This window comes from Malaclemys terrapin, chromosome 2 (assembly GCF_027887155.1).
Source record: "Malaclemys terrapin pileata isolate rMalTer1 chromosome 2, rMalTer1.hap1, whole genome shotgun sequence".
Classification (NCBI taxonomy): domain Eukaryota; kingdom Metazoa; phylum Chordata; order Testudines; family Emydidae; genus Malaclemys; species Malaclemys terrapin.
Genome location: NC_071506.1, coordinates 104,946,092 through 104,972,721, shown reverse-complemented (window position 1 = coordinate 104,972,721; position 26,630 = coordinate 104,946,092). Strand labels below are relative to the sequence as shown.

Below are 26,630 nucleotides of genomic sequence, written 5' to 3'. Positions count from 1 at the left end.
GAAGTAACCCAGGCAGTTTTGGAGCCATATTGCAGGTCTGTAAAACAACAGTCCCTCTAACCTTAAATTTAGGAGCCAGACTGTGAGTGATTAGGGAGAATGAATGATATGCTCATATACCACTACTGGTCCAGATCCTTAGCCCAGGCCAAGTCCCCTGTGGGCCACTCTAGCAACATTAAGTGGATTTAAGGCCACCCCATTGGAGTATCTAGGAATTCCCTTGATGTAGGGGAATGCCCTAGTGACAAAGCTAGCACAGGCAGCTCTAGAATACCTGCTGTACCTTCTGGGGCACTGTAGGGCAGAGCAGGGGAAAGGATGTTAGGTCAGAGTGCACTGTGCTCCAGCAGTCCTACCCTGGAGACTGTCCCAAATGGCCTACGTTAGATCAGTGTTGTGGCTGCTTTAACTTGTTGGGGGCTGAACTGGCCCCTTCCACAGCCCTCAGCGGCTCACTATTGGGGGGCGAGAGGGGGAAACGGGGTCTTCAGGGAGACAGACAGGTGAAATAATGCCCCTCCCCATAGGTGCATGGAGCTCTGGAACAGCTTGGGATTCTGCACACTGCACTTAATTCAATTTAGAAAAAAATTCCCTGAAGAAATGTGTGGGACTGAATACAAATGTGTGTGTTGGGTTAGGAGACTACTTATTCTTTTAACCCACTAACGAAGCTTTTTTTTTTTTTTTAAAAGGTGGTAAACGAGCCCTTGTGTTGAAAAATGTAGTTACTATTCCGGCAAACTGATTTACCTGGTTTGACAGTGACATTTACAAATCCTTCTCCAAATGCGTTTTCACCAGAAACGGTCACTTTGAAGGCATAGCGGCCTACTGACAGCTGAAGCATAGAAAAGAGTGTTTCCAGTTACAGGCAGGAATGTCACAGAGATCTGAACATTTAAAGATTTGCCCGTCAGACTGTAAATAAGTGACTTGAAATCCAGGCCTCCATCTATAAAGGCATGCACAAAGTGTGCTGGTCATAGGGTAACCAGATAGCAAGTGTGAAAAATCGGGATGGGGGTGGGAGGGTTATAAGAAAAAGCCCCAAATATCAGGACTGTCCCTATAAAATCGGGACATCTGGTCACCCTACCTGGTCATTGCCCAGTGGTGGCGATTGAGAAGGAGCCATTTAAGACACATTTACTTTCCCCTAAAAAGCAGTTCTCAAACAGGGGTCCAAGGTCCCCTGCGGGGCCATGAGCAAATTTCAAGGGGTCCACCATGCAGCGCCAGCATTAGACTCTCTGGGGTCCAGGGCAGAAAGCCGAAGCCCCGCGGCCCCAAGCCCCCGCCATCCAGGACTGAAGCCAAAGCCTGAGCAATGTAGCTTCACGGGGCCCCTTGTGTGGGGTCCAGGGCAGTTGCCCTGCTTGCTACTTCCTAATGCTGGCCCTGGCTTTGATATACAGAAAACCAGTTGTTGTGGCAGAGGTGGGCTGTGGTGTTGTTAATAGCATGTTGGGGGGGGGCCTCAGAAAGAAAAAGATTGAGAACCCCTGCCCTAAAAGATCAGACTCCTCTGAAAAACTTTATATGCCTAGTGAAGACTCTGACATGGGCAGAGGAAACAAGGGAGCCTTAACAGTCAGTAAACAAGAATAAACTTCTCTGGGATGCATAACATATAAATTAGAAGGACAGGAGGGTCCCATTTCACTCTAACGCTATAGCTCACCAACTTTTTCTTTCTGTTGAGGAATGTTAGGCCAGATCCTCAGCTGATGTAAACTGAACATGTAACAGCTCCATGGTCTTCAGCAGAGCTCTCCTGATTCACATTAGCTGAGGATGTAGCTTTTTGGATAGCAGTTAGAATTGATTTATAAACCAACAATCCTAAAGCCAATCTGGTAACATGCTGAGGGAAGCGCAACTGAAGTACTCAGACCAAATCAAAGATGCCTCCAATGCAGACTGAAAAAATCTCATGCAGCGGTTATGAGAGTGAAAACAATGAGGAGTCCTTGTGGCACCTTAGAGGCTAACAAATGTATTTGGGCATAAGCTTTTGTGGGCTAGAACCCACTTCATCAGATGCATGGAGTGGAAAATACAGAGCAGGTATAACTACATGAGAAGATGCGAGTTGCCTTACCAAGTGTGAGGTCAGTCTAACGAGACAATTCAGTTAATAGCAGGATACCAAAGGAGGAAAAATATCTTTTGAAGTGGTAATGAGAGTAGCCCATTTCAGACAGTTGACAAGAAGGTAGGAGTAATAGTAGGGGGAAATTAGTATTGGGGAAATTAGGCTTAGGTTTTGTAATGACCCAATCTCGCTTACTTGAGAAAGTTTCAGTGTCCGTGTACGCTTCCGCTCCATTTCACCCTCATAGTCAGCAGGGTGACTGATCAAGCTCCACTCATAGCTGTAGGCTGTTTCTGGGAGTGAAAAATGGTACAGTACTTATTAGCCTTGCCTTCCATTTAAACAACTATACAGACACATGGGGAAACAATGAAATGAGGTTGAATGTCTACAATGCAAAATAATATAGTCAGAAGCAATGACTTAATAAAAACATAAGAACGACTATACAGGGTCAGACCAATGGTCCACTTAGCTCAGTATTCTGTCTTCAGACCGTGGCCGATGCTGGATGCTTCAGAGACAGTGAACAGAACAGGGCAATTAGCGAGAGATCCATCCACTGTCATCCAGCCCCAGCTTCTGGCGCTCAGAGGCACAGGAATACCCAGAGCATGGGGTTGCGTCCCGGACCATCTTAGCTAATAGCCATTGATTGACTATCCCCCATGAACTTATCTAATTCTTTTTTGAACTCAGTTATACTTTTGGACTTCACAGCATCCTCTGGCAACGAGTTTCACAGGTTGACTGCATGTTTTGTGAAGAAGTACTTCCTTTTGTTTTAAACCTGTTGCATATTAATTTCATTGGGTGACCCCTGGTTCTTGTGTTATGTGAAGGGCGTAAATAGCACTTTTCTATTCACTTTCTCCACATCATTCATGATTTTATAGACCTCTCCCATATCCTCCTTTAGTCGGCTTTTTCTAAGCTGACCAGCCCCAGTCTTTTTAAATCTCTCCTCATATGGAAACTGTTCCATACCCTGATCAATTTTGTTGCCCTTTTCTGTACTTTTCCCAATTCTAATATATCTTTTTTGAAATGGGATGACCAGAACTGCACTCAGTATTCAAGATGTGGGTGTACCATAGATTTATAGTGTGGCATTATAATATTGTCTGCCTTATTATCTAGCCCTTTCCTAATGGTTCCCAACATTGTTAGCTTTTTTGACTCCTGTTGCACATTCAGCAAATGATTTCAGAGAACTATCCACAATAACTCCAAGATGTGTTTCTTGAATGGCAATAGCTAATTTAGATCCCATCATTTTGTATGGATAGTTAGGATTATGTTTTCCAATGTGCATTACCTTGCATTTATCAACATTGGGCAGGAAAATGGCAGTCATCAAGTCTTGTGAGATCCCTTTGTAATTCTTTACAGTCAGCTTTGGGCTTAACTATCCTGGGTAATTTGTATCATCTGCAAATTTTGACACCTCACTCTTATCCCTTTTTCCAGATCATTTATGAATAGGTTGAACAGCACTGGTACCAGCTCAAATCCTTCTGGGACCCAACTTCTGATGTTTGAGTCTGATTTGAATCATTGCTCCATACAGTACGTGTCAAGCTGCTGCAACATGCTGTAACTCAGTGATATGAACGGTGGTGGGTGAAGAGGGATGCAAATTAAGGGATTCTGCAGGCATTTTAGCATGAGTACTTACTCTCCTCACGGTCACTGACACCAGCTCCTGAACTGTCCTGGTGCTAAACACTCATGCACAAAGATTTCATTCTTTGCACCAGGAGCCAACAGCATTAAGAAAAGTTCAGCTTAGTGTTCTCAGCCTAAATTTGTTTCCAGCAGACAGTGTAAGTGGACATATTAGTCCAGATCCTCCCTAGTGTAAATCAGTGTAGCTCCAGAAGAGGAGATGGTTAATTAATCTGTATGCTCAACACAAAAAACACACCCACTAATCAGAGTCATAAACGTTAAGGTCAGATGGGACCATTACGATCATCTAGTCTGACCTCCTGCATAACGCAGGCCACAGAATCTCACCCACCCACTCCTGTAACAAACCCCCAATAGCTCAGACATAGGCTAGAAGTCCTCAAATCATGGTTTAAAGACTTCAAGGTGCAGAGAATCCTCCAGCAAGTGACCCATGCCCCACACTGTAGATGAAGGCGAAAAACCCCCAGGGCCTCTGCCAATCTGACCTGGAGGAAAATTCCTTCCTGACCCCAAATATGGCAATCAGCTAAACTCTGAGCACATGGGCAAGACTCACCAGCCAGACACCCAAGAAAGAATTCTCTGTAATAACTCAGATCCCACCCCACCTAACATCCCATCAGGCATATTTACGCTAATAGTCAAAGATCAATTAATTGCCAAAATTAGGCTATCCCATCATACTATCCCCTCCATAAACGTATCAAGCTTAGTCTTGAAGCCAGATGTCTTTTGCCCCCACTGCTCCCCCACTCCTCTGATGGTTAGAAACCTTTGTCTAATTTCAAATCTAAACTTCCTGATGGCCAGTTTATATCCATTTGTTCTTGTGTCCACATTGGTACTGAGCTTAAATAATTCCTCTCCCTCCCTGGTATTTATCCCTCTGATGTATTTACAGAGAGCAATCATATCTCCCCTCAGCCTTCTTTTGGTTAGGCTAAACAAGCCAAGCTCTTTGAGTCTCCTTTCATAAGACAGGTTTTCCATTCCTCCATTAATCTCTAAAAACCCCTTTGAAATGCCCCTCTGCAGCTGGTGCCACAGAGAACTGTCTCCGCAGATTAGAAGGGGAAGTTCTGCCCCCTAGATCCCCTCCTAGCTGTGGCTGTACGTACAGCCTCAGCGCCAAACTGTGTTGATGTATCATTATTTTATGTCTCCTTGTTTGAAAAGATTGTTAAATTCACCTGTTGGGGGTGGTGGCACAACAAAGGCATTCAGTTCAACTTCGTTTTTTGGTAGAGTCACCTGTAAATTATCTCCAGCTGACACCACGAGTTCTTTTACTGGATCTGAAGAAGATGAAAGCATTGCATTTTTAAAAAACAGAATAAGGGGAAACTGATTTGAAAAAGAAATTGTAATAGGGATTGCATATTTATTATACATCATGTGACAACTTTCTGGGGAAAGATGGGGAAGAGTTACATTTTCTTGATAAATTTGATTACGGCTTAATCTTCTCTCACCAGCCTACACTTGAGATTGACTCCCCCTGAAGATGAAATCAGAATTAACTCATTTTTGTTTTAAAATCGATGTTTGTGATTTTTACATGAGTATACCATGTATATTCATTTTGCTTTGAACACATAAAAATCATAATTTCCTCCCCACAGTACCAATGTGTTTTTCCTTAATAAAAGTATGGAAATTTGGGACACTAAAAGGTAACAGTGGTGAATTAGAAAGGACATGTATGAGAACCTGACCATGGCTGCATTCAATCTATATGTAGTTTTTCCTCAAGTTTCCCAGTCACTAGCTTTCCATTTCCATCAGATGCCTATAGAGGGAACATACGCAGCAAACTAAGGGCCACATTTTGGCTAACCCTGTAAATGTGCACTACAGAAAGAAGAAAGTAAAGGAAGCATCCTCCAAACGCCCCATACATGATGCTTCCAGAATACAGACCAGGAACCAGTTAGCAAATTAAGAAGCAGTCTAAATCTTGAGAGGCATAGCCAGGCAGACTCAGAGAAGTCAGTTCCTGCAGACCTGCTAGCACCCGGAGGTCAGTGCTGACTTTTTTTTTTTTTTTTTTTACAGGTAAGTGCTACTGCTGCATGCACTCTCCCTAGCATGCCCTGAGGCACTCTTTTTCCTGCAGGATGCCTCTGATTGCATCTGCTCTGCCTCTATAGCTCTACACAGACCACCAAACCCAACTGTGTCTGTTGTGCTTAAAGGCACAATTCAGCCCTAAATTCAATCAAATGCGTTTGAGTCATCAGTCAAACAACTCTCAGTGATTCTGATAACAGGCTTCTGAACAGTTTCTAATGCTTCTTGGAAGCATTCCAAAGAAATCACAACCAGCCGAGTCAGAACTAAAAAAGATTATACCAAATAAAGTAACACAACAACACTTACTAATGCAATAGGAGCTCGCTTTTCCACCAATTGTGTACTTTTTACAGGTTGGCATGATGCCGCAATTGACATGATTAATAGGTTACTCATAGCGTCACATTTTCAAAGTCCATGGAAATAGCAGGAGAACATGGAAAAACACAGCTTGGCTAAAAGGTGACCGTATGCTTTGCATCTTATTTCATGCTGCCCTCCCACTAGGAACAGTCTTCCACTTCTTGGCCACAAAGAGTTCTTCCTCTCTTCCTTCAAACCACTCTTCAATCTACAAGGTCCACAGATCCTTTAACCAATGGGATTTATATAGCAGTGCACTTTCAGGCAGGGTTCAGTCAAACAGAACTATATATACCTAGGGATTTATAATCCTTCCCCACTACTCAGAGACCGCAGCCTGGAGCACCCTGCTACCAGAGGCTGCATTTGCTGATGCCCAAATGTCGTCTGTACATTTTGAGCAGGTATGCCCAGCAGACCTCATCATCTGGTGCAGAAGATCTCTCAGCCCAGGAAGCTCCTACCACTCTGAGCAAGTGGGCTTTGATGCTGGTTGCTGGAGATGTTCTTGTCTGAAAGGCTTCATATATGCACTATCCCAACCATCTTGAAATAGTAGATTTTGATGCTCTCTTTTCTTTGGATGATAGAGAGCAGATCAAGCACTGAACTTGCAAAAGGCCTGTATGCAATTGATTTAGAGCTGAGGTCTCCACGAGCATCCAATGTATGCCAGAGCTTCTCTCTTGGGTGGACAGGATCACAATTTCTTCAGTTCTGAAAACCTGAGTTAGTTTTTCTGATACAGGCTGGGTCTTTTTGAAAACCACCTTTTCATTGTAGAATGTGCTATATTGCTTCTCAATAGGTGAAGCCCCAGACTCTACACTCTCTGGGTGGAGGTGATGTCTATCAGGAAGGCATCCTTGGTGGAGAGGAAATACAGGGATACCTTCCTGAGGGGCTCAAAGGGATGCAAAGTCAGTGTGTTAAGAACCACATTGTGGTTCCATGGCAGCACTTGATTAATCTTAAAAGGATGAAGTAAAGATGCAGCTCTGAGGAAACACTAGGGGGAGGGAGGTTCAGTGCTACCTGCCCCTTGACTTCTCCCAAGTCCCATTTTGAGTCTTCTTCAGCCCTCTCCCTCCCTTGGATGCTACTGAGGAGAGGCAGGAGGGAGCAGGGAAAAAGCTGCCTGGCCTGTGGTTGAAGCCACACACCATTGTCTGAGGTGGGGCTCATCCCATTGCTCAGGAGGCCCCTTTGTCCCTTTTTTTCCTTTGTCATGGTAGGGGAGACTGACACCTGCTTCAGGGTCCTGCGTTCCTGCAGGTTTGGGTCCAGGCCGGCTACGCTTGGCTCAAGAGAGAAATTCTGCAAAAATCCCTGCCCTGATGGCTCTACTGAGATGTGCAGGGCTCTTCTGCCAGGCACTCTCATGAGCAGAGTGGAGCAAACAGCACACATTCAGGCTTTCCCCTTCTTCCCAGTCTCCTCCATGCTGAATTCAAGTTTTGCCCTCTAACAGTTGAGCAAAACACTGACTTTTGGAAATATATTTGCACACTGACATCATCATCGTCATCTCCATAGCAGGTAGGGAGTAAATGACTACACTGCATATTAAGTCTGGGCTCTGACTCAGGTTTGAGTCCAAGCCCCACTGCTGCCCACAAGCAAACCAATCTGACTCAGGTCAGCAAACACTCAGGACTGGGTCCTAGGGCACTGCTGGGGAGTGGGTCAGAGCCCAAGTACTGTTGTGACTTGGGTCCAAGCCTGTCGTTTTGCAGCGTGGATGCAGCTCAAGCCACATACCTGAGTCAGAAGGGCTGAGTAGTGCAGTATGGACGTGATAACATGGCTGTGAGACCCGGTTCCAGCAACTGTAAGCCCAGGCTTACAATGCAATGAGGACAACGAAGTGGGGACTTGGAAACACTTTGTCCAAAAGTCTGGGTCTCCCAGGACCTGGCTCAGAGTGCAGTTTAGATATACCCAGAGTGAGAAAGCTTTAATCAAACAGGGCCAGGATTGCAGCACGCTGTAAAAGTAGCGAGACTCTAAATTAGCCTGCTCGCCTCTGGAGGCTCATTTCACAGCCAGTCCTTCTCAACTGAGAGCGCCTTCTAAGCATTTCCATACTATCCATTGCCAAAGATAAACCAATGAACTCTGGTTTTCAGGGGGGTTTTCCCATGCAACCTGTGTCACCATCTTAAAGTGCTGATAAGCTGTGTTTTGGTAAAAACCTGCACTGCCCCATTGAAGTTGGTAATCAGAAATGACTGGAGCCACCAACATGGCGCTCAGTGTCAGCACTGTCTGGGAATCAGAGTAGGGCTATTTGCCTTAGGAGGAGTCAACAGTTCTCATTTTATTTTTAAAAGTTCTGCCTTGAAGAAAAAAGTTACCTGCTTTAGCAGCAGTGGTGGGAGATGGGACCTGCTGCATGACAGTGGCCTGAGAGATGACAGAACTAGCTGGAAGTGGTGTGATCCCATCTTGTGTCAGACTCCAGGGGGCTGCTGTTGGGAATTGAGTTCTCTCTGCAATAGCTTGGGTAGATTCCAGATTGTCTGAAGGAGGATTATGGGAAGGTGTTAGAACCTATAAGGGGAAAGTAAGGGTAAAATTATTATGAATCAATCATTTTTCCTATTCAGATATACATTATTTATAATGCATAAACTGAGCCCAGCAATGTGTGTCATTGGGATATCCTGACCATGAAGAAAAACATTACCAATGAAGGCCCATATTCTCCCAGCATATTTTTAAGAAACTGCTTTCAACCTCAACAGGAGTTTCCACATGCAGAACAATTCAAAGATATGGCTATTAACATATAGTTTGTCACATTCACTTGTGTCTAGTTTTAATTTAAGACTAAGCTTTTCAGGGCAGGGGGTGTGTCCACTTTTGTGGGTAACGATCCTTATCTACTCATAAGTACCTGAACACTGATCTTCTAGGGTTAAAAGCAGTGTTTCCTGTTACTTTTAATGTCCGTTAATAATACTTAGCATTTATATGGTGCTTTACATATTCAAAGCACTACACAACTAATAATAAATCACCACAACACACCAAGGACATAGGAAAGTATTAGTATACCCATTACACTGACTTATTTTATTGAACAGAGGCCGGGACTTGAAATAACTTGGGCAAGGCCACACACTGACGCAGTCCCACGGCCTGGATTCAAACGCAGGAATTTCTGAGTCCCCACCCTGTGCATACTCCCCTAGACCACATTGCCTTAGCGCACATTAGAATGCACGTGGCATGTGGAGCTGTTAAAGGAAGATGCATTTTGAAGGCCGGAAAGCCAGAATACCACACAGACACATTGTAACCCAGATCCATGCCGACAATGGATGGAATCCCTATACCCAACTACCAGAAGCTTTACGCCTCATTGTCTGATAGCTATCTGAGTGCCTTCCCTTAATCTAAGTCGCATTGCATTGCATTGCAATTACGTTAGCCAGGAGAAGGGCTGTTTGTTTGTAAAGAGCACAGTATTTTCTTATACTGTCACATGATAGTAGTGGACAACGAAACACTGATTTCCTCTAGGGATACTATATTAATCTATTTTGATTTGAAAAGGGCCTACAAAGCAAAACATTATGGTGCACACTTCACTACTACTTCTGGGATCTTGAGGCAGCCCTACCTCTTTCCCCAGGTTGTCACTGGCTTGTACAGGTGGTTGTCTAGCTGCTTTGCTTTCAGTGGACTCCACTGGGAATGGTGTCATCTCAGCGAGAGATGGCAGCTTCTCCTTGGCGTGTTCAATAGAAACAGAGTTTGAATTGGACCCACTTTTAGTCATGAGATTTTCCAGTCTACTGCCTTCCCTCTGCTTTTCAGCCAAATCCTCATGGTCGTCTTCGGTATCAGCTACTGTAGAGTTGAAGCCATTTTCACTGGCCACCATGAGGCCCCAGTCCATGTAATCAGTGCTCTCTTTCTGTTTGTGCTTGATGCTCAGTTGAAAGGGGTCCTGTTCCAAGTCCCTGTAGTCACCAGTGTATTCAGGTATCTCCTCAAAGCTGTGGTCTTTACTCAGCAAAGACAGCTCCTTCAGGTTACTCACTTCCTCAGAGGGCTCACCCTGTAGTCCCACAGAGTGAACCATATTTGGCAGCACCTGTCCATACCCTAGCAATGCACCTGGCCTCTGAGAAGGCCTAAGTACAAACGTAAGGTAAGACTTCACTGTTTCAATTTTCTTGGGTTCACAATTTTCTTTATGCTGGCAGTTCACAATGTAGCAGCGCCGTTCAAACATCCAGGACAAGTCACAACCCGAAAGATCGCAGCAAGCCGCTGTGCAGTCTGACATCGACATGGCATGGGGAACTCTCATGATTTTAGTGGTGTCTAAATTAGGAGATATCACTGCGTCCGAGTATGTGGCTCCTTCCGTGCACTGCTCACAGAAATACCCTGAAACACCATACGCTGATGTTAGGCAAAGAACTACAATCACACAGCTGTATAAGTTACCATCGTGCCTTGGAGGGACTTTTCATACAAAAGGGCAAAAATGTAAGCCATATTAAGATTAATTATAAATCCTTTTACCATGCACAAATTTTGCCATTATTTTTCTTACAAGGTTTGCTAATTCTTGAAGATGTGTGTGTGCATTAAGAATAATATTTTACACTCAGGTAGCATTTCTCATCCGATGGTCTCAAAGCTTCTTACAAAGTATCTCTTATCCCATTTTACAAATACAGATGCTAGGCAAAGACGTTACATGACTCACCGAACATCCTACAGCAAGCTAGTAGCAGAGCAGGGAACATAAGAACCCTGATAGCACAACATACATGTTGTGACACTAGTAGACCAGATGCCAACTTTTGCCAAGGCTGTAGTCATCGGCTGAGCACTGACAAATTCAGAGCTGGAAACCAGACCAGCTCACATGTATGTTAGTATTGTTCAAGACAGGTGTTAGACTTGTAAGATGTATTCAGTCTTTAGGAGATATAAAATGCTTGTAAGTTGCCGTCTGCATTAATTTTACTTGTAATGTCTGTATCCCATGCTATACGGCAGTATGTAACTTTTGCTTTAGAACTGTAAAAATGCCTGCTCTGAACTTGTGAACCCAGGCAGAAGGAGTGGTTCACCGCCCATCAAGGAGGACTATCAAAACTAAGTGGGCCATTGTGAAACATCACCATACAAAGGCTGGGTTAATGGCCCTCTCACCTGGGAAGGTGCTACATGCAAGGAAGCTCGTCCCATTAGCTTGAATTCTGGAAGAAGGAAATAGAGAACTTCCGTCGACGTGCACGGGCTGAAATTGTGGAAAAACAGCATCACTTGCCCCATAACCTCAGCCGTGCTGAACACAATGCCATCAACAGCCTCAGGAACAACTCTGACATCATAATCAAAAAGGCTGACAAAGGAGGTGCTGCCGTCATCATGAATAAGTTGGAATATGAACAAGAGGCTGCTAGGCAGCTCTCTAACACCACATTCTACAGGCCATTATCCTCTTATCCCACTGAGGATTACCAAAAGAAACTACACCATCTGCTCAAGAAACTCCCTGAAAGAGCACAGGAACAGATCCGTAGAGACACATGCCTAGAATCCTGACCAGGGGTATTCTATTTGCTACGCAAGATCCATAAACCTGGAAATCATGGACGCCCCATCATCTCAGGCATTGGCACCCTACCGGCAGGACTGTCTGGCTATGTGGACTCTCTCCTCAGGCCCTACGCTACCAGCACTCCCAGCTATCTTTGAGACACCACTGACTTCCTGAGGAAACTACAATCCATCGGTGATCTTCCAGAAAACGCCATCCTGGCCACTATGGATGTAGAAGCCCTCTACACCAACATTCCACACAAAGATGGACTACAAGCTGTCAGGAACAGTATCCCCAATAATGTCACGGCAAACCTGGTGGCTGAACTTTGCGACTTTGTCCTCACCCACAACTATTTCACATTTGGGGACAATATATACCTTCGAGTCAGTGGCACTGCTATGGGTACCCGCATGGCCCCACAGTATGCGAACATTTTTATGGCTGACTTAGAACAACGCTGACGTAGCTCTCGTCCCCTAATGCCCCTATTCTACTTGCACTACATTGATGACATCATCATCTGGACCCATGGAAAAGAAGCCCTTGAGGAATTCCACCATGATTTCAATAATTTCCATCCCACCATCAACCTCAGCCTAGACCAATCCACACAAGCAGTCCATTTCCTTGATGCTACTGTGCTAATAAGCGATGGTCACATAAACACCACCCTATACCGGAAACCTACTGACCGCTATACTTACCTACATGCCTCCAGCTTCCATCCAGGACACACCGCACGATCCATTGTCTACAGCCAAGCTCTAAGATACAACCACATTTGCTCCAATCCCTCAGACAGAGACAAACACCTACAAGATCTCTATCAAGCATTCTTAAAACTACAATACCCACCTGCTGAAGTGAAAAAACAGATTTACAGTACCCAGAAGTCACCTACTACAAGACAGGCCCAACAAAGAAAATAACAGAACGCCACTAGCCATTACCTTCAGCCCCCAACTAAAACCTCTCTATCACATCAAAGATCTACAAAGTAGCCTGAAAGATGATCCCTCACTCTCACAGATCTTGGGAGACAGACCTGTCCTCGCTTACAGACAGCCCTCCAACCTGAAGCAAATACTCACCAGCAACCACACACCACAGAACAAAAACACTAACCCAGGAACCTGTCCTTGCAACAAAGCCCGATGCCAACTCTGTCCACATATCTATTCAAGTGACACCATCATAGGACCTAATCACATCAGCCACACCATCAGGGGCTCATTCACCTGCACATCTACCAATGTGATATATGCCATCATGTGCCAGCAATGCCACTCTGCCATGTACATTGGCCAAACCGGACAGTCTCTACGCAAAAGAATAAATGGACACAAATCTGACATCAGGAATCATAACATTCAAAAACCAGTAGGAGAACACTTCAACCTCTCTGGCCATTCAGTAACAGATTTAAAGGTGGCAATTTTGCAACAGAAAAGCTTCAAAAAGACTCCAACGAGAAACTGCTGAACTTGAAGTGATATGCAAACTAGATACAATCAATTTAGGCTTAAATAGAGACTGGGAATGGCTGAGCCATTATACACATTGAATCTATTTCCCCATGTATCCTCACAGCTTCTTGTCAAACTGTCTTAAATGGGCTATCTTGATTATCACTACAAAAGTTTTTTTTTCTCCTGCTGACAACAGTTCATCTTAATTAATTAGCTTCTTAGAGTTGATTGGCCAACTCCGACCTTTTCATGTTTTCTGTGTATATATATCTCCTCACTATATGTTCCATTCTATGCATCCGATGAAGTGGGCTGTAGCCCACAAAAGCTTATGCTCAAATAAATTTGTTAGTCTCTAAGGTGCCTCAAGTACTCCTGTTCTTAGAGCTGACATGAAAATTCTTCATCTCTTTGCTGTTTGGACTCTCAAAGGACTGGAGTTAGGAAACAAAAGCAGGGATTCCCAGGGTCAACCTGGGTTAGCCTGAGAGGCATTCAGTGTGGACAGGTTACTACAACTCCTCCTCCTAGGAGAAATCTGCACCAAAAACTTAAAAGTTCTGTACATGATATTTTAGAATTTTGCATATTTTATTTGCCAATATAATCATGCCAGTTTCAATTTTGGTAATTTATTTCCAAATACCAGTCAGCGAGTAGGTCTGTAACAATACAGACAACCAAAAAAGATTCAGGAAATTTTTTTTTTTTTTTTTGACAAATAGATTCCTTACTAGGCATATTAATACAAAACTTTGAGTAATACTTCATTTAAACTACAGAACAGAAACATATTTCAAGCATCCATCAGAAGCAGTGCAAAAGCTTGGGGGAGTCAGAGGTAACAGAGGAGCTGAAGGAAAGGGAAGTAATTGGTGGGTAGGAGCCTGGGAGTGAACCTGGAGGGTTGTTGGGTGTGGGTAGGAGAACTACGGAACACAGGGGGCTTGGGGGGGGGGGAGGGAAAGGAGAAATTATTAGGGAGGCTGGGAGCCTCACCCATGTAGATCCTGGCTGACCCCTAGCCTCTCCCATTCAATCAGGTACATCTGCCCCCATCCCCAATTGTCCCTGCACCACCCTTCCCCTGTTTCCATGTGGCCATGAACCCTTACTCAGCTGCCTCTCCCTCCCCCATCACCATGTGTCCCTGCATCCCCACTCAGCCACCCCCTTCTCCCCCATCCCCATGTGTCCCTGCACCCCCACTCAGCCACCCCTCCTCCCCCTGGGTAGCAAGATAGACTGAAGTGCCCAAGAGAATTGTCTGACTCCACTGTAAGACTGTTAGAGTGCTTCAGGAGTTCACATTTGTTACTTGGTTCGTGAAATCTAGTTATAGAACATACAACTCGTTTGGGGTGTCTTCCCTGCTTTTGATAGTCCACCCTGATGTTGGCAGTCACCCAGGCATGGTCCTGCACCACTCCAGACAGTGTGACACATACTTTTTAAAATCAAATTCAAAAAGTAACACACACATTTTCATTCCGGTAAGAAAGAAGGAAAGCGCCACATATGTCAGATGTTAGTCACATCACTTAATGAACCACATGATGGTGCTCAGATACCAAGGTGATCTAATCTGACTCCTAGTCCCCTGCTTTAATCATTAGCTCCTGCTTCCTCCCAGGAGCTTGCTCCTTCCAACACAACATTTCTTTACTACTGGATCTTGCTGTGACATCACGAGCTGCATGTGTGACATCACAGTTATTTCCATAACAAGAGACTATTAGGTCATGAATGCAGGATTATGACATCGTTGTAGGATGAAGTGTGGGGGGGGGACGGGACGATTTTCAATTGAGCAGAAATACAGACAATACTTAGTTCAGTCAATTACTTTTTGTAAAAGGAATTATGTTTCAAGTTTGCTCCAGTGTAAAAAAATTCCTCTTCAGATTTGATTATTTGTATAAATAGTCTCCTCAAAAATCCAGTTGCTATGTAAAAATGGCACACATTCTTATTAACATGGTTTTGAGTCAGATTTCCTGACTTAACTGATGAAACCAAGATGTTATGGTTAGTGCTGCAGAACTCACACAATTTTGGAAGAGTGAGCTGGATTCTACTCTGCCTCATGCATCATTGACAAAAGCGTCAGCCGAGTTCTGATGACAGAATCTTTATCACTGGTGATGGTAAAAGAGTCAGAAAGAAAACAACCAGGGATCTGACATTCAAGCTAAGGATCAAATCCTACTCTGCTAGACTAGTGAACGAGCAAGGATAAGGTGCACTGCAAAGTATGGTATCCCCAGTCAGCACCGGCCTTTGGGCAGACAGACCCTCTGCTCGACTGTTACTGTTCCCCCCACAGCATGACAGAGAGATGGCAAGGCAGGATTTGGCCCTGAGTTTGCAGTGCTGGCACTTTGAGAGGAAAAATAAATCTTTTGACTTGCAAATGGACAACATTTAATAAGGTACTAATAGAGCATAAATGCCTCCCTGTCATATTTACAGCAGCACTTTTCTGACTACAGCTAGACAGTTTAATACAGTGCTGGGGTTTTGTTTGTGCCTGTATTTGACACTTCCAGCAAGACCTCTATTCAAGGGAACATGAACGTAAAATAACAGCTCCTGTACAACATCATTACAACAGTGTGCGATTCTTTAGCTTATCAGCACCCCAGGAGACACTCTTATTTTCATTCTTCTCTCCCACACCAAGTACACTATAATTAGTTCCTCCACATTCCCATTCACCTCTGAGAATATCAGGGATGCTGTTGCAGAGGTCTATGAAAACACTTACCATAAATCAGTACTTTAAATGTGCAACCCAGCTTCTGACAGGGCAGACGCAGGAGCTCATGGGTAAAGGAGAGGCCTGGGAGGTAGGAGACCAGTTTAACTGCTGTGTGATTTAGACATATTTATCCACTTCAATAAAAGCAGAATAAACAGGAACTTGAACAAACAACAAAACCGCTTGTAGGGTAACACAAAAGTGTGCCTCAGGTTCGTGTACAATAAGAAGTAAACAACCCTTCATTAAAAATAGGTATAAAGCCCAAACTTTCAAAAACTACTAGTTACTTGGATGATCAGCACTTTCTGTGAATCAGGTGCCTTTAAGGTTTCTCAAGATGGGCACCCAAATATTCAGGCAACCCAAACAGTAACACCAATAATGACATGCAGCCCTTATATAGCACTGGTCATCAGCATTTTACCCAGGAGATCAGCATCACTTCCCTCACTTTACTGGTGGAGGAAACTGAGGCACGAAGAGGTGAGGTGACTTACCCAACATCACAAAGCAGATCAGTGGCAGAGCTGAAAACAGAATCCAGGTCTCCTGAGTCCCAGACCATTGATCTAGCCACTAGGCTCTACTGCCTCTCCTATCACTAGTCACTTTTGAAAACCGCGGCCTATATTTTTATAAGTGAACTTCATGCTGATGCAACGTGGTGGATTGACATTCCGACAGATTGAAGTCCTCCATTTACCCACAGAATAGGTACAGCATGGATCAGTTTTACCTGTCAAAATATAGTTCAATCTTGGTAGTTGTTTCAGATCAGTGATTCTCAACCTTTTTTTTTATGGTGTCTCCATGTCACAAAAGTAGAAGTTTCAGGACCGCTTCTAATTCATTCATTCAGAAAGGAAGATTAGCAACAACCCTCCTGGACCTGTTCACAGCCCCCAGGTTGAACACCTATGTTTTAGATCTTTTACAATTTCCCCTGCATAAGTAGGCATTCACCTTGTTATGTCTAAGCATTACAGCACAGGTAAGTAGCTAGATTTTCAGATATGCCGAGTACCCCAAGCTCCCGCAAATGTCAAATCTGGCCAAAAAACAAAACAAACAAACAAACAAAAACTGTGTCAAATCTGACCATTGGAAAATCAGCTCAAGAAGTTCAATGGCGCCCAGCATTGAGCAACACGCATCACCGAGGGAAGCTCTACACTTAAAAAGATGCAACAGTTCAGCTGTGCCACTGTAGCACTACAGTGAAGATGCTTCTCCCGTCAGCAGAGTTAGCCCACCTCTACGAGAGACGCTAGCTATATCGATGGGAGAAGCCCTCTGGTTGACATAGCGCTGTCTATGCCAGGGGTTAGGTCAGTATAACTGCGTTGCTCATGGGTGTGAATTTTTCACACCCCTGAGCGACACAGTTATACCCATGTAAGTTTATATTGTAGACCTGGCCGGAGTGTCTTGGAAAGTCAGCTGCTGCCCTTCCATATGGATGCACGGGAGCGGATTTTTCAAGAGATGCAGTGATATGCATCACTCCTGCAAGAAATAATTGAGCCCACGGGGCCTAAGCCAAAGCCCCATGAAGTCAATGGAAGCTTTTCCACCGGCTTCAGCAGGAGCACCAACTGGCCCACTGTAGAGTCTGGAGAAGTAACTGGGCACAACTGGATGATGCAGGGATGAAGTTTCAGCCTCAGCACTACATTTCTTGGTTGGTTGGTTTCAGCTGGGATATGAAAACCCTGCTTTCAAAAGGCAACTCAGTCTGATTTCCAGTTTTCCCATCTGCACTCCATAGTGTTCCCAAGTGAGAGAATTTTGATGTCTGTCTATCTGATTTGTGAGAAACTTCCTGAAAAATTAGGTACTTAGATGGTCACGTTTTAACACTTGTGCCTGCAAAACTGTGACCCCAATTGACTGCAGGCATAAAATTAAGCAGTTTTTAAAAAACTGTGCCTACAATCAATTGCGGTCAGAAAGTAACATGCCATTCCAGTCTGGAAAGTGACTGTGCAAAAACAGCATCAAGCAGTTTTACATTTAGAGTGCCTGAATGACTTGCAGATCATGTGTGCTCAGTTTACAGTTAAAAAGATGGTTTTCCTAATTGCCAGCGCTGCAAAGTCATGCTGTGAGCTTTCTGGCTCATGCAGCGTTACCAGCAGTAAAGGTTCTGTAGGCCAAATACACCTACATCTGTGCTACCTTATACCTACAGCAGGCTTACACAGGCATAAGTGAGGACATAATTTGGAGATAATGGAGTTGCACAAGTGGCCCTATCACAGATGTTAATAATTCTGTTGATAATGTGTAAACCAGTAAAGAATAAACTCACACTCCCAGAGCTGTTTTGGGCTAACTTTAGGACAAATTAATAAATACAATTTTCCCCCCACTAAAGTCAGCAGACTTAGCTCTTCATACATGTGCAGGAGGGAGCAGATCTGCTGAGTAAAAAGGCACCATTTTTACAGTCACTTTGTAAAGTTATTTCTTACAAGGAATCCCCCAAGCCCCTCTTTGAGCTGCAAGGTTCCCCTGTGCCACACACTTCCTGCTTTACTTCTCTGCCTTCACTGCCTGAAATCATAACAACGATCTTTCTACCTGAGCAGCATGGGACAGCACACCTGAACTGGGCAGAAGGATTCCAACAAAAACTGAGGCTTCCTATTCTCTCACTGTCAGGTTTATAGGCCAACTGAGGCATGAATGGCATGGAGATTGTGGTAATTTATTAGGCACAAAATTGTGTGTGGCCTGGTGATTACATGGTAATATATTGGGAGTCATCAGGGTTGTTTATAGGGTAGATGGAAGCCCTTGCATGATTACGATGACAGTGCACATGGACTGGTTTGGTCATTGGGTCTAACAGTAAGCTGTGCAGCAGGAGGGTTTTCTGTATTTTAAGTGAGAAATAACAGATGGAATTAATCCAGCCGTTAAGGTCTGCAATGGGGAACCACTGACAAGGAAGAGCAGGTCAATTTTAACCCCTGTCCCTTTAAGAAACTGATTTGATGTCAAGCTGATGCTCTGAGATTCCCCTCCATCCCACTTACTCCCTCTCCAGCATTCTTGGCCCTGGCCTCACCATAGCCAGTCAGAATTGGCTGTGGCAGAGGAGATCTTAGGGGAACAGCTCAAAGCAGTCCCATCTCCTGGAGACTGAGCATAAGAACAGCCATACTGGGTCAGACCAAAGGTCCATCTAGTCCAGTATCCTGTCTACCGACAGTGGCCAATGCCAGGTGCCCCAGAGGGAGTGAACCTAACAGATAATGATCAAGTGATCTCTCTCCTGCCATCTATCTCCACCCTCTGACAAACAGAGGCTAGGGACACCATTCCTTACCCATCCTGGCTAATAGCCATTAATCGACTTAACCTCCATGAATTTATCTAGTTCTCTTTTAAACCCTGTTATAGTCCTAGCCTTCACAACCTCCTCTGGCAAGGAGTTCCACAAGCTGACTGTATGCTGTGTGAAGAAGAACTTCCTTTTATTTGTTTTAAACCTGCTGCCCATTAATTTCATTTGGTGGCCCCTAGTTCGTGTATTATGGGAATAAGTAAATAACTTTTCCTTATTTACTTTCTCCACATCACTCATGATTTTATATACCTCTATCATATCCCCCTTTAGTCTCCTCTTTTCCAAGCTGAAAAGTCCTAGCCTCTTTAATCTCTCCTCATATGGGACCCGTTCCAAACCCTTAATCATTTTAGTTGCCCTTCTCTGAACCTTTTATAGTGCCAGTATATCTTTTTTGAGATGAGGAGATCACATCTGTACGCAGTATTCAAGATGTGGGTGTACCATCGATTTATATAAGGGCAATAATATATTCTCCATCTTATTCTCTATCCCCTTTTTAATCATTCCTAACATCCTGTTTGCTTTTTTGACTGCCTCTGCACCCTGCGTGGATGTCTTCAGAGAACTATCCGCGATGACTCCAAGATCTTTTTCCTGATTCGTTGTAGCTAAATTAGCCCCCATCATATTGTACGTATAGTTGGGGTTATTTTTTCCAATGTGCATTACTTTACATTTATCCACACTAAATTTCATTTGCCATTTTGTTGCCCAATCACTTAGTTTTGTGAGATCTTTTTGAAGTTCTTCACAGTCTACTTTGGTCTTAACTATCTTGAGCAGTTTAGTATCATCTGCAAACTTTGCCACCTCACTTTTTACCCCTTTCTCCAAATCATTTCTGAATAAGTTGAATAGGATTGGTCCTAGGACTGACCCTTGGAGAACACCACTAGTTACCATTCTGGGAATTTACCATTTATTCCTACCCTTTGTTCCCTGTCTTTTAACCAGTTCTCAATCCATGAAAGGACCTTCCCTTTTATCCCATGACAACTTAATTTACATAAGCGCCTCTGGTGAGGGACCTTGTCAAAGGCTTTCTGGAAATCTAAGTACATTTTGTCCACTGGATCCCCCTTGTCCACATATTTGTTGACCCCTTCAAAGAACTCTAAAAGATTAGTAAGACAATTTCCCTTTACAGAAACCATGTTGACTTTTGCCCAACAATTTATGTTCTTTTACGTGTCTGACAATTTTATTCTTTACTATTGTTTCAACTAATTTGCCTGGTACTCATGTTAGACTTTCCGGTCTGTAATTGCCGGGATCACCTCTAGAGCCCTTTTTAAATATTGGCATTACATTAGCTATTTTCCAGTCACTGGGTACAGAAGCTGATTTAAAGGGCAGGTTACAAACCATAGTTAAATGTGAAGTAGCGGAACTATTGAGTTCTTCACACACACAGCACTCCTGTCTCCTGCCATTGTGGGAAACGTGAGACGGACTCAAAGCCCAAGCGAGGCCATGCTGCCACTACTCAGCCGGGCTAGCCGTAGATTTTAAAGTTGTAGGCAGGAATCCTGCTAATGCACAAGAAAAACAAGCTGAAACTGCAAACAGGTATTTCTAGCTGAGGGGCTGTTTCCAGCCATTTACGGCATAGCTAGTTTTCAATCCCCAGGCTTGCTGGAGTCACAAATTCAAATTCTCAAAGGAGTGACTCAGCTCTTCATCCTTCCAAGGTAGATACACTGAATTCTGTGTAGTTTTCTATATGAGCATCTTTTGAAATAGACCTTAACTGAGGTCACATAGGCACAATCTACATGAACACAGAAGATCCAGTGTTAGTTTTCATAAGGGTAGGGTAAGGTGGGGTCTGCCCCAGTATCCTGGGCCAAAAATCTCCTCTCCCCACACCACTGGCTGGCTTCCACATCCAGAGGTGGCTGCATTTTAGTGGTGTTATGTGTACATTTATTTTGGTCAGAACTTTGGGAGCCTTTGAGAGAAAAGATGCAATAGAAGTGCAAAATATTGTATTTTACTATCCTTCTCCAGCATCATAAAGGGCTGAGACACTTTTGATGAGATTCTGGAAATAATAAAAAAAAAAAAAATAGCTGTCTCCCAAGATGAGAACTTTAATTCCAACTTTCAAACCAGAACCAATTTTCACAGCTGAGTTATAAGCCTCTGAAGAATAGGATTTATAACATAAATGCTGACAAAGGCTTAACTCCAGCAGCCTTAGCAGGGACCTATAAAAATCACTATCCTCAAAACCAGAGAAGCCAGATTAGCCAGAAGTTCATCAAAATCTAAAGTGTCACTGCATCAGTTTCTGAGGGGATGGCGTACACCTCTGTACATAAGGAATAGGATTTCATTCTGTCTCTGCAGGCTGCTTCCATGTTATTTAGAGCCTCCCCCTCCCTGAAATCTTGTAAGCTTTTACACAGAGATACTTCAGGGAAAGCAGAAGGCCTGTTTCTTGCTTCAGAGACCATTCTAATTGCAGATTAAACACTGGGGGAGGGCGAGAGCAAATAGAGAAAAACGCTAAAATTACATAAACGCAAATCCTTGACACAGGACAAAACCAAGAGTATTGCAATTAGATTTACAAACAATGGGCTGCAAAGCTTTTACAGTAATTAGAGCTGCAGTCTGCGGGATGTTTACAATTCTGCTATAGGGCCCAGGATCAGCTGCTGAGCCTCTCTAATTGGTTCACTGATCCTGATGGTTCACTTGATGGTTCATCTTCATTTCACAGGTTGCCAAGGTCCCTGTTTGTTGCTGATAAATCAAGAAGTACTGGTGGGCGGAGTAGATGGATTCAATTTCTCCCCAGTACTCTCTTGACCACTTGGTGGGAATCTTTCCCTGCAGCTGTGTTTATGCTCTGGGAAGAAAGAGGCTACTTACCCGCCTCATCCCCAGTATCCCTATGTAATACTGGGCAGGGTTTTGAGAGACACAGGTCCAGTTCTCTGCTACTGATTTTTTGTAGGACCCTGGGTAAATCACTCACTCTCTCTTTGCTTCGGTTTCTCAGCTGTAAAATTGGGGATAAAGGTACTTCCCTAACTCACAGAGTGTTGTGAAGGTAACTACGTTACAGACTGAGATGCTCAGATAACAGGGGCCACATCAATACCTTAAGTAGATATAATCTCCTTTTTTTCTGAATGGTGAGTAATTAATTCAATTTGAAATATACTTAAAATATGTCCGTATGGTAGGTGCTGTACAAAGCCCATAGACAAAGACAGTCCCTCCCTGAAATCCTATAGCCTAAAAAGCCTGATGCTGCAGAGACAGGACTCACCATGAAATCCAGAGGAGGAAATAGCTTCATGCGCAGTTCTGTTCTGAAAAGTGACTCTAAAATGGGATTGTGGTGTTTGTTGATATAGATATTCAGGCCTGTCTGCAAAGGCCTATACTTAAAGAATTTAGGTGTATTCTTATCACTTAGCTAGTTATAGAGGTATAAAAGAAAGAATCAAAATCACTCTCTGTATGTGTAAGGGACAGTCTGAGGCCTGGTTCTTAGGCTAAGGCCTTCGGCTAAGCAGCAGAGGCAGCCATAAACTGGGAAATGTATGGTCACATCCTTACATTCCAAACTAGTCACATTGAAATAAGGTGCTATTGGGCTGTTAGGAATACAATCCTGTCCTGATATTCCTATCACCTCCAGAGAAAGGGAAGAGCCTAGAAGATCTGAAAGGAAATTTAGTTGGATAGTTTTCTGTCTGGTAAGAACTCACTTATCAATAGACACACCTGGAAGACCTTTAAGTCTGTATAGATGTAGTTGTGAAATCCTCGCTTCTGTATTGTTTTGTATGTATTTGCATGGTCTCTGTCTGGTTCTGTGATTGTTTCTGTCTGCTATATAATTAATTTTGTTGCGTGTAAACCAATTAAGGTGGTGGAATATAATTGGTTTACACCAATTATATTACAATATAAATAACCGTGTTACAATGTGTCAGGATTGGTTAGTTAAATTTCAGTAAAATAATTGGTTACGGTATAGCTAAGCAGAACTCAAGTTTTACTATATAGTCTGCAGTCAATCAGGAAGTAAGGGGGGGGGGAATAGGAACAGGGACTGGGAGTGGGGGGAATTGGGATCATGTTTTGTTAAGGGGGGGAATGGGAACAGGGAATGGGAGCTGGGATGGCTCTATGGTGTCAGAGGTGGAAAGGGGGACACTGAGGAAGGAAACTGGAATCATGCTTGCTGAAAGTTCACCCCAATAAATATTGAATTGTTTGCATCTTCGGACTTTGGGTATTGTTGCTCTCTGTTCATGTGAGAAGGACCAGGGAAGTGAGAGGGTGAAGGAATAAGCCCCTCTAACAGTGTTCAGTTTTTATTATCTCTTGGTAAGTTTAATATCGAACTCAAACAACTAAAAAGTTGGTCTTTCCAAGTCCTGCACATACAACCTAGACCCTGAAAGTCAAGCTGGGTTCTTTTCCTCTCCAGACATCAAACTCTTAAATTGTTGCTTTCGGGTCAAATTATACCAGCTGTTGTGATGGACAATCCCACTATTTGAAAATTATGCCCTCAGTGACACTTGTGAAACCTCACTGCAATGAGTAGGCCTGCACAGCTGTACCCGATTGGAACTCAGTAAACAATTCTGTTGATGATCTCAAGAAGGAATAGACTCTAGGCCCCTCAATAAGCTATGTTGGCTCCACAATGCTAACAGCTATAAAAATAGCCTTTACTCACTAGAGACAGCAGCTATGACTTTGCACAAATGAAGAAAGGAGCTGTGTTGCAGAGGAAAGTGCCATATTTACAAAATAATTGATCAGAAGAGAATGACACATTTTGTTTACGGTGTTGCTAACTCTCAGGATTTTATTGTGACTCTCGGCATATTTGGAGTTTTTCTTAAAGCCCCAGCTCCTGGAATCATGTGTTTCATGAAAATCCTGTCTTTCATTTAAAAAACAAAGTTTCTGGCCCCTGCGGTTGTGAAGAAAAGTTTTAAAAACATGAACCTTAAAGCATCAAAAATCAGAAAGCAAATCAAAAGTAACCAGATTTTTAGTCTCATTGTGATATTTTGGGGTTTGACTCATGATTTTTGAGCACATAAGGTTGGCAATAGTGTGCGGAGAACTTACAGCTTGTAGGAATCTCAGGAGAAGTGTGTTATTAGACAGAGAAATGGGAATGGCGCCTTTGTAAATGGCATTGAGAGGTTGCTTTATGCACGCAGGGCTGCATTGCCCAGAGCAAGGAGATGGGAGTTCTACAACACCTGTAATTGTGACTACACACTAAACTATCTTTGTGATTTTGTTATAAAGGCTAATCTCAGAACAAAGTAGCAGAGCATAAAAATGCAATAACTGAATATTGCGAGTCAGACATTATGGCACCTCTGAGCTTTATTACTCCAGTAGAAATGAATTGCAATAAAATGATTTTATAAGATTACTGTGATGTCAGGTTGGAGTAGGTCTCTGCAAGTGTGCCATACTGAATTTAATCCAATATATTGCACTGTCAACTAAACAGTTGTGTCTAGAATGGTAACCAATGCATGCTGTCTTTATCAATGAGACAGTTGTACATTCCCTGCTTTAGTTCAGTTGGAATAGCATTTTATAGTTATATGAATATAAATAAATATAAAATCAATTTTGGAATGCATTAGCACAACCATTCTTGATAGTTAGCATGGCCAGAATAAATTTAGACCTCATTCAACACAAAATGATTTCATCAATTAATGGATTTATCTCAGTGGCAATAGACTACATCAGTGTTTCCCAAACTTGGGACGCCGCTTGTGTAGGGAAAACCCCTGGCGGGCCGGGCCGGTTTGTTTACCTACCACGTCCACAGCAGGTCCGGCCGATCACGGCTCCCACTGGCCGCAGTTCACTGCTTCAGGCCAATGGGAGCTGTGGGAAGTGGCATGGGCCGAGAGACGTGCTGGCCGCCACTTCCTGCAGCTCCCATTGGCCTGGAGCAGCAGACCGCGGCCAGTGGGAGCCGCGATCGGCCAGACCTGTGGACATGGCAGGTAAACAGCCAGGGGCTTTCCCTGAACAAGCGGCGTCCCAAGTTTGGGAAACACTGGACTACATTATAAGAGACTCATACATACTTAAGGCCTTGTCTACACTACACAGTTTTGTCAACAAAAGTCAGCTTTCAACAACAAAACTGTGGAGGTGAACACACAGAAATGTTCCTCCCACCGATGTAACTCCCCTTTACTGCTGACATAATAAAACCACCTCGACAAGAAGCGTAAGGCTTATGTTGGTTTAGTTAGGGCGATGCAGTGTCTCTGTGGACACTGCGTTCCTTATATTGGTGATCATTCTTGTCTATTTCATGGCTCCCAGCAAGAAAGCTGGCTTCTGGCTCCCAGCCAGGCCTCCGCTCCGGGCTTGGGCTCCCCACTGGAAGCCCTGCTGCCCACCAGGATGCTGTCTCCCCGCTGGCAGCATGGCAGCCATCTGGACTCCGGGTGCAGATCACACACCCCGGAGGCGAGATCAAAGCTCAGATGGGAGTGGGGAGGCAAGAACTCCCGGGGCAGGGAGATGGGCTCCCGGTGGGGAACTGAACGGAGCCGAGAGCCCTGGCCCTCAGTCCCCCCACTGTCCCTCTTCAGTCGGTGGAAGTGCTCCTGGCGAGGATGCGCACCACTGACAGGAGGAAGGTACTGTGAACATACAGCCACGGCATTAATTTCTGTGGTGGCTGAAGTCATAGAATCATAGAAGATTAGGCTTGGAAGAAACCTAAGAAGGTCATCTAGTCCAACCCCCTGCTCAAAATAGGGCCAACACCAACTAAATCATCCCAGCTAGGGTTTTGTCAAGCCGGTCCTTAAAAACCTCTAAAGATGGAGATTCCACCACCTGCCTGGGTAACCCATTCCAGTGATTCACCACCTAGTGAAATAGTGTTTCCTAATATCCAACCTAGACTTCCCCCACAGCAACTTGAGACCATTGCTCCTTGTTCTGTTATCTTCCACCACTGAGAACAGCTGAGCTCCATCCTCTTTGGAACCCCCCTTCAGATAGTTGAAGGCTGCTATCAAATCCTCCCTCATTCTTCTCTTCTGCAGACTAAACAAGCCCAGTTCCCTCAGCCTCTCATCGTAAGTCATGTGCCCCAGCCCCCTGATCATTTTCATTGCCCTCTGCTGGACCCTCTCCAATTTGTCCACATCCTTTCTGTAGTGGGTGGCCCAAAACTGGACACAATACTCCAG

General features: G+C 43.9%; 1 protein-coding gene across 1 annotated transcript in view; it reads right to left on the bottom strand.

Moving 5' to 3' along the window:
• Positions 1-26,630, bottom strand: part of KIAA0319 (KIAA0319 ortholog) — an 81,767-nt gene that overhangs the window by 35,659 nt on the left and 19,478 nt on the right. The window contains exons 3-7 of the mRNA XM_054020904.1: positions 9,861-10,636; positions 8,590-8,785; positions 4,987-5,091; positions 2,297-2,394; positions 757-844 (exon numbers count right to left, since the gene is read on the bottom strand). Of these exons, the coding sequence (XP_053876879.1) occupies positions 757-844; positions 2,297-2,394; positions 4,987-5,091; positions 8,590-8,785; positions 9,861-10,636 (1,263 nt within the window). The remainder of the gene's footprint in view (positions 1-756; positions 845-2,296; positions 2,395-4,986; positions 5,092-8,589; positions 8,786-9,860; positions 10,637-26,630) is intronic.